At 50.9% G+C, this 8,775-nt stretch overlaps 1 protein-coding gene across 1 annotated transcript; it reads left to right on the forward strand.

Annotated features, from left to right (window-relative positions):
• Nucleotides 1-3,036: 3,036 nt before the first annotated feature.
• On the forward strand, nt 3,037-7,221 carry THBD (thrombomodulin). Its single transcript, XM_019656913.1, is given in 2 exon segments — nt 3,037-3,837; nt 3,840-7,221. Coding segments are annotated over 2 exon segments (1,734 nt in total). The 5' UTR covers nt 3,037-3,651; the 3' UTR covers nt 5,388-7,221.
• The last annotated feature ends 1,554 nt before the right edge of the window (nt 7,222-8,775 follow it).

Below are 8,775 nucleotides of genomic sequence, written 5' to 3' on the forward strand. Positions count from 1 at the left end.
GTGTGGCAAGGCTGAGTGAGGAGGGAGTGGAAGCAGTTTGGGCTTCTTTTAGCAGGACATGGACATGAGCAGCTCTGAGGAATGTGAGGATCCAGGTGCCATCAGCAGGGATGAAGAGCCAGAAAGGAAAAAAGACAGGAAAACAGTTGTCTTACGGGAGCAGTGATAAGCTCAAGGACAAAACAGAGAAATTGATGAAGCCTGAGGCAAAGGTGATGATTTCAAGTGGGGCAGCTCAAATATTGATACAGGGAAAGAATGGTCTGAGGATTCCTTCTGGGCATCCCAACCCCAGTCTGCTTTGACATTAATATCATTACAAGGGGAATGCATTAATTTGGCAAAGGGTGGGATGCAAAGAGATAGGTGAAGACCATGGGCAGAACCCTGAGGACTGGCCACTCTCATGGGGCAGGAGGGTGAGAGGGGTTACCCAAAGCAGGAGGAGGACAGGAAGGGCAGGGGCATAGGTGTCTCAGAAGTCATGGGAAGAAGAGACATGAGAATAGTGAGGGCTCAAGAGTGCAAACTGCACAGAGATGTCTAGAAAGATGAAGACTGAAAACAAGTTATTGGCTTCAGTATTTAGGAGATGATCAGTATTCTTTAAGGGGCTATTCCAGTAAAACAGGCCTAGGTTGGTGAACCCTGGCAAGAGTGGCAAGCTCAGGGGCTGGTTAAGTAGAGGAACTGGTGTGTCATCCACATAGAGATAGGAGGAGTGGCCCAAATAGTGCAGGAAGTGAAGAGACGTAGATGAGAGTAGTTTAAACATGCAAAAAGCTTCAAAGTGATGACTGGAGAGGGAAAAGGATTGGTAGAGGGCAAGACCCTGAAAGCAGGGGTGATATTTGTTGAGAACTAGAGGCAAAGTCTGTGGGATGGGAATAGCCAAATGGGTGTATCCACCCATCCTTCTGCATGATAGCCCACCCATGGTCAATGCTTTATGCCATTTAGTTGTTGCCTTGTTTTTGTTTGTTTGTTTGGTTTTTGTTGTGGTGTTGTTTTTGTTTTTCTATATGGAAACATCCAACATCTTCTTATATAGTGTTGGCCCAAATCCCACAGGCATCATCAAGTTGTCATGTGCACTCAGTTACTAGGGCTATTCTCAGACTTCCAATCTTTTTTTCTTCTTTTTCTTTCAAGAATCAGTAATAGGCTCAAGGAGACTTAAATAGGATGCTCCACAAAAGATGAATGGTGAATCAACCAGAACCCGTCCAAGAAGTGAACCAGCCTGGTGTGGGGCAAGACCAGATGCTGGAATGTCCCTCAGCTCCTTTTAGGGCTAGCAGACTCAGGAGGGCTCCACCCTTTGTCATAGTCTTGAAATTCTTAGTAAAATTGGAACCAAGATGTAGCTGGTCCTGTCCCCTCATTCACGCAGGCAATGTCCTCCCTTTCTTAAATCTTTCAGCAGTGTCCCAGCAAGGTTCCAGCCCACATCTGCAGGCCTTGTGCCAGGGCTGGCTGCACTCCAGGCAGCCTGGTTATGGAGGGCTGTGCACGGGAGCCATGACTTCTGACTAAGCCCAGGCAGCCAGTGTGGGATGTCAGGCCAGTGCCTGCCCTTTTCCCACTGGGGACAGCTGGACTCTATCCAAAATCTGATGCTCTTCCTTTCCTCTTCTCAGAGGAGCAGTAACTCGGTTTGAGGGAGCTTCAGACCTCAGTTACCATGCCTTGCTCTTCCCGTTTCTGTGTGGGAGCTGAGGCAGCTTTCCCAGGACCTAGCAGCACTCAGCAGGAACATTTCGGGGGGGGGGTGCTTTGCAGGCCCCAGTTCTCAGCTCCCAGGCATCAGAGAGTGCTGGAAGAGACCATTGCACCTCCCCACTTTCACTTTCAGAATGTCCATGCCTCACCCCCCTTGGTTACTCTAGGTCAGTACAGTCCAGCCAACAGGTGCTTGTCTTTCTCTCTTGAGGACACCACATGCTCCTGCTCTTACAAAGTTCAGGCTCTGCAGGACCAGAGAGGCAAGACTCCCCGCCCCACTTCCCCCACAGTAAGCTGTGGAATCCATGGGGCTTCCCGGAGGGGAGGGGAGTTGCCTCCCCCCCCCTTACAGCATAAGTTTGGAGATCTCTGATTTCTTTGGCTTTGTTTAGAGTTCAACAGCGCCGCCTCCTGGTGCTTCCCTATGAGTCACCTTAGGGGAGATGGCATAGGGTGTTACTCTGTCTGTCTGTCTGTCTGTCTGTCTGTCTGTCTGTCTCTCTCTCTCTCTCTCTCCTTTATGTTTTGGACCCACTCCTCCGCATTCTCAGTAAGTGGATAAGGGGAAAAGGTGGCAAAATCGACAGAATCCCATCTCCTCCTCCAAGCTCTCCCCACCCTGCGGGTCTACAGGGCTGCCCCTCTTCAACGCCCTTTGCTACACAAGTGACACTTATATACATTTCTGTATCAGTCTGATCTTTCAGCCAAATGGAAAAATCCTTAACAGATTCTAGTGGGATCCGCTTGAAGCCCATAGCGCCTGCCTCTCCCAGAGGAGGGCTTCTCTTTGGGGGTGGTGAGATGGACTGTACCTCTGTGAAGCAGAACAGAAACAGACCAAATTGTCTAAAGTTCCCCCCAACACGCCCGCCCCTACGGAGCTCAGCAGAAATTTGCCTGCCACGACTTCTGAGAGGTGACAGGACCTTGGAGCATAACAGTATCCAGGAGACTTTCCCACGCGATAAGGTCTGGCTTTGGCTGCTTGTGTTCAGGGACTCCTGTGTCCCTAGTTGAGCAGGGATAGGGAGGTGGGGTAAGGGGGGTGTCAGTGTTAGGATGTTAGGTCCTCCCGGCTTCCTCTATCATTGTCGCACCCATACCCTCTGTCTTTGGGAGCCCAGCTCACTCCAGTTTCCAGAGCTAAGCCCCTAGCCCTGGGCGGGGTCTAGCTCTCTCCTTGCGATTGTGTCTTTGGGGACGTCTACGCCCTAGGCAGCCCCTCCCAAAGTCCTCCTCTTGACGATAACCTCCCAGAGTCCTGCACGTCCTGGGCACTACATCCTTTCACCCTTCTTCATTCACAGCCTTCGTCCCTCACCCAGTGTCGTCTTCCCAGAGTTCTGCAATCCAGGCTGTCCTTGAGATCGGTTTGTACAGCAAATTTATGAAGAAAAAGAAAGAGGACCAAGAGACTAGGAGGGGTTGCGGATTAAGTCCCTTTTAGGGCTGCGAACCTGGGGCCCCGCGTGGAAGGAGCCCGACAGTCGCCTTGCTGACAAAAGGGCAGTCCTCCCGTGGCGTCTGCGCCCTGCGACCCCGCCCGGGGACCGCCCAGCGCCTGGGCTGGGTTTACTCATCCTGGAGAGGTAGGTGATCCCAGGCGCGAGGGCGGGCGCAAGGCGTCCGGAGAACCCAGTAATCCGAGAATGCAGCATCAGCCCTTCCCACTAGGCACTTCCTTCCTTTCCCCGAACGTTCAGAGAGGGAGGGCTGCGCACTTATAAACTCAGGCCAGGGCCTACCCGCATGTCAGAGGCTGCTTCACTGGGGCTGCGCGCCGCGGCCCGTAGCCTTAGCTCTGGGACTGACGCAAGCGGCTGTAACTGCCGGCGCCCTGCGCGTCTCAGCCCCGGCCGGGCTCTAGCCCTGTCGCGGTGTCTGAGCTATCTCTGACCCCTACTCGCGAGGAGCGGGGACAGCATGCTCCGTGTCCTTCTCCTCAGCGTTCTGGCCCCCGCCACCCTGGGGCTTCGGGCGCCCCCAGAACCGCAGCCCCGCGGCAGCCAGTGCGTTGAGCACGACTGCTTTGCTCTCTTCCGGGGCCCCGCGACATTTCTCGCCGCCAGCCAGGCCTGTGAGCGCCTGCGAGGCCACCTGATGACTGTGCGCGCTCCTCAGTGGCAGCTGATGTCATCTCCCTGTTACTGAGCGGCGACGGCGGCAACGGCTCTCGCCTGTGGATCGGCCTGCAGCTCCCGCCCGGCTGTGGCGACGCAGGGTACCTTGGTCCCTTGCGCGGCTTCCAGTGGGTTACGGGCGACAACCACACCAGCTACAGCAGGTGGGCGCCGCTCCACCAGGACCCGACGCCTCTCTGCGGTCCGCTTTGCGTCTCTGTCTCCGCGGCCGGGCCCCAGGCGCCGGGCGAGCAGGCCTGGGAGGAGCAGCGGTGCACCACAGAGGCTGATGGCTTCCTTTGCGAGTTTCACTTCTCAGCCTCCTGCAGGCCCCTGGCTGTGGAGTCTAGTGCCGCGGTGGCCGCCAGCGTCTCCATCGCTTACAGCACCCCGTTCGGGGCCCGCGGCGCGGACTTCCAGGCGCTGCCGGTGGGTAGCTCCGCCGCAGTGGCGCCCTTGGGAGTGGAGCTGGTGTGCGAGGAGGGGCCGGGGGAGGCCGAGGCGCGCTGGGGCCGGGAAGTGCCAGGCGCCTGGGACTGCGGCGTGGAGAACGGCGGCTGCAAGCACACGTGTAACAGAAGCGCCGGGGCGTCGCGCTGCCTCTGTCCCGCCGACTCTACCCTGAATGCCGACGGGCGCTCCTGCGCCGCGCCTGGGGAGCACTCGTGCGACAAACTCTGTGAGCATTTCTGCTTCCGCAACCCGGACGTGCCCGGCTCCTACTCATGCATGTGCGAGACTGGCTACCAGCTGGCTGCGGACCAGCACCATTGCGAGGACGTGGACGACTGTATGCAGGTGCCCAGTCCGTGCCCTCAGCGCTGTGTCAACACGAAAGGCGGTTTCGAGTGCCACTGCCACTCCGGCTACGACCTGGTGGGCGGCGAGTGCTTGCAGTCCGTGGACCCGTGCATCGGGACTAACTGCGAGTACCAGTGCCAGCCTGTGGGCCAAACTGGCTACCGCTGCGTCTGCGCAGAGGGCTTCGTGCCCGACCCGCACGACCCCCACAGGTGCCAGATGTTCTGTAACCAGACTTCATGCCCAGCTGACTGCGATCCTAACACCCCAGCTCGCTGCCGGTGCCCTGAGGGCTACATCCTGGACGAAGACTTCATGTGCACAGACATCGACGAGTGCGACAATGGCAACTGCCCCAACACAGGTGCGTGCCGCAACCTCCCTGGTACCTACGAGTGCATCTGCGGGCCCAACTCGGCCCTTGCCGGCCAGACTGGCACCGACTGTGACCCTATCAAGGTGAGCGGTGGCGACGACGGCGGCTCTGGAGAGCTTCCGGTCAGCCAGACTCCCAGGGCCACGTTGAGCCCGTCGCCTGCAGGGTCTGTACATTCTGGGGTGCTCATTGGCATCTCCATCGCTAGCTTGTCTCTAGTGGTGGCGCTTTTGGCACTCCTCTGCCACCTGCGCAAGAAGCAAGGGGCCACGAGGGCCGAGCTGGAGTACAAGTGCGGGTCCCCAGCCAAGGAGGTTGTGTAGCAGCACGTGCGAACGGAGCCAACGCCTCAGAAACTCTGAGAGGCCTCCCTCCCTGGCCCCAGGTGTTGGCTCGGCCTTTCCTTCCCTCCTGTGCCTCATTCCTCTGCTCTCTTCCCCAGCCTTACTCTCTGGCCACTCTTAGCTGGCATCAGAACTGGAAAAGATCCCTCACCCCTTTTTTCACTGATTCCATGAATAGTTGGGGAGAGGGAATTGGGAGGAGGATGCACCTCAGTTGCTACCATGAGGTCACCAGACAACTGGGCAGAGATGGCAATTTTACAATGAAGACAGAGACTGCAGAGTGTCCCATGCCTTCCCCATGGGGTACAAGAGGGGTTATTTGGTCCACAGTCTTTTGGGCAGATTATGATCTAATGGACTAGTGAGTGTAATCGTGTCATCGATGATGACCAAGATATTTATTTTTTAAGTACTTAGGACATTTTTTCTTTTTCTTTTTTCCCTCCTGTATGTCTTCATACCCACTTTTGAGTCCCGCCCGCCCCTCTTTTCTCTCTCTCTCCCTCTCTCTCTCCCTCTCNCTCTCTCTCTCTCTCTCTCTCTCTCTCTCTCTCTCTCTCTCTCTCTCTCTCTCCTTCCCTATCTATATATTTATGTACTCCCACTTGTCATGTGGCAGTTAATGTATCTTGGTGAATTTTTTTCAGCCTCCCGCATTTATGAAACCAAGCCTTATTTCCCCCTCATTCCTCCCAATTTTCCCTTTGCCACCCACCCGAGCCACCCTACCTGTGTCTGACTCTACTTCTGCTCTTAGCTGTCTGCCTAGTCTGAACTCTTATGTGAAACAGAAACAAAAACACTAAAAACTAGAATGATTGGGATTTGTTCTTTCACCAGATTTGCTAATTTATCCTGAATTTTCAGGCTTCCAGAGTGATAACATTTTTAAAAAGGCTAAGATGAGAGGCATTACTTAAATTAATGTTGCTGGACTGTCATAGAAATTTGACTCAAGGCGTTTTTATTTTTATTTTTTAAATAGTGATTTATTATTGTTATTGTTTTGGTTTGGACTGAAAGATAGTAATTGTTAAGCTTCTCATTCAGTTGCCTTTTCTATTATTATTATTAGTAGTAATAGTAGTAATAGTAGTTATTTTTAACAGTGCTGAAATGTTCACATGATTGCTCTAGATTGAGAGGAGAAGGAAGCACCTCCTAGGAAACAGTACAAGAAAGTTTTGGGCTGTATAATTCATGCCAATTACCATTTTGACTCTCACTGTTTTTGTAATTTGCAGGCAAAAATAAAACCAGCTCTTCTTTTTTTGGGGGGTAGGGGGGATTTAGGGCTAGAGCCTCACCTTGATCAAGCCCTTGAGAATTTCTTCCACTTCAGAGGGTCCTTCTAACCTGAAGTAGCTAGTTAGAAATATAGAAATTTGGGCTTCACCCCACGTACAGCAAGAGAATGTGTATTTTAACAAGATCTGCAGAGGATTTGTCTGCCCGTTAAGTTTGAGGAGAACTGTTCCAGTCAGCTTCCATCTTTCTGGAATACACTAAATATGGATTAGTAGCAAGTTGCAGGCTGAGTCAGCCCCCTTATTCTCAAGAAACTGAGGAATTTTCATGTCATAGCTTTGCTTTCCAATAGAAAAGACTAGGTACACACTTTTCAACATTGCTACACAGGGTCTTTGGTTCAACTAAGCTAGGAATGAAATCATTTATGGGAAAAAAAGTATCATATAAGTGTATCTTTCCTGACACAAAGATTTTCCTTTACTATTTTGTAAACTCAGTATATTTGTACATAGTTATTTATTTATTGGAGATAAACGAGACCACAGGCAAAATCCTTGCTTATGACATCACATGGAGAAAATAAACAAGTAAAAGTGCATTCTTGGGTTGTGTGTCTGTTCACCTCCCCTCCCCCAGTCCCGCATTTTATGTCATTAAGCAGAGTTGGTGAAAGATGTAAATACCATGAAATGCATTTAAAGGCTGTTCCACACCCATCACTAGCCTCCATCTGCTCATAGCATCATCTCTGACTTTCAAAGGTCTTTCCAGAGGAAATTATTTACACTGTAGAAGGACTTCATGTTATGTCTGTGTGCATACATATTTGTTTTTTCCTTCTGTAATCATAACAACTTCATACACAGGATTTGTGTCCATGAATTTTAAAACACATTATAGGGTTATTTATTGGGATAAATTAAAGAAACAGTCTGGGGCATCTCTAGAATCCCAGCTGTGTGTCCTGCACATGGTTTGGTATTACCTTCTTTCTGAGATATGCAAACAACAGTCATGAAGGGGTCTCAGTCTGCGGCTCAAATTCCAACAATTGTTTCCTCATAATGAGGTCTCATACAGTATTAAATCATTCTCATTTCTGTTGATGATTAGAAACACTATATTTTTAAATATACATATTTCTTGGGAACCTTTTCCTGGATTGGTGGAACTGACTGAATTTTATATGCAGCACTCTGAAATTTTTCATGAAGCAGAAGATGGGAGGAAATGGAGTTTGCCAAATATTCAAATATTTTTATGTATATGGGTAATTTCTTAGTTTTAAGCTGAGTAGTTACTGTTGTAAATGCGCAGCTGGAGATTTCAACATCCATCTTGGATGAAATTGACAGCTTTGGTGTGTGTGTGTGTGAGGGGGAGTGAGAGGTGGTGCTACTATGAGCAGTGCCCTACGCAGATAACTGATTGAGAAATGTTGCCCTTAGGAGTTTGGTAGACTAACAGAAAACCAGATTCAGTAGCAGGTACCTATGAAAGAAGAACATGCTGAGTGGCGCAAAGCAGTCAGTCACAGATAAATTGTGCTGGGGGTCTGGAGGAGAGAGGTGTACCATACTAATCTATCCTCACTACCCAGCCTTCCATTTTGCAAAAGAGTCTGCTCCCAAGTAGTTGTCAAATTGCCTTTCAAAGGTCCATTGTTTTAGGTTTTCTTCCTCCAGAGGGGTATTTTCTTAAGGACACAAGAAGACCAAAACACACTTTTGAGACCCAGAGGCAAGAGCCCTTACTGGGGCATCTTGGACCCCAGAACACTAGTGGGCTGGAAGCCCAGACCCTCCATATCTTCCTCACTTCTTGTCCCCTAGGAGATCAGCATGTCTGTTTACAGGCTTCATCTGAACTTGAGATTCTCAAAACAACTAAGAAACCACAGACCCTCTCTGAGAAAGACACCAGGACCATATAAACAGTTAGTTAAAAGAAACTATCCCCCAGCATTTAAAACCAGGATAGATATTTTGGAACAGTGTCTATGAGTGAACCTATATAGTCTCTGCTTTCTGTTCATATTGTTAGACATCTAGGTCTGAGGGGGAACCTCAAACCTCAACAAGTGATACATGTTTGCAGATGATGTTCCAGGGTGGGCAAGCCCTAGAAGAGAAGGCTAAGGTGGTATTTCTGC

Source organism: Hipposideros armiger, unplaced genomic scaffold (genome assembly GCF_001890085.2).
Source record: "Hipposideros armiger isolate ML-2016 unplaced genomic scaffold, ASM189008v1 scaffold_269, whole genome shotgun sequence".
Classification (NCBI taxonomy): Eukaryota; Metazoa; Chordata; class Mammalia; order Chiroptera; family Hipposideridae; genus Hipposideros; species Hipposideros armiger.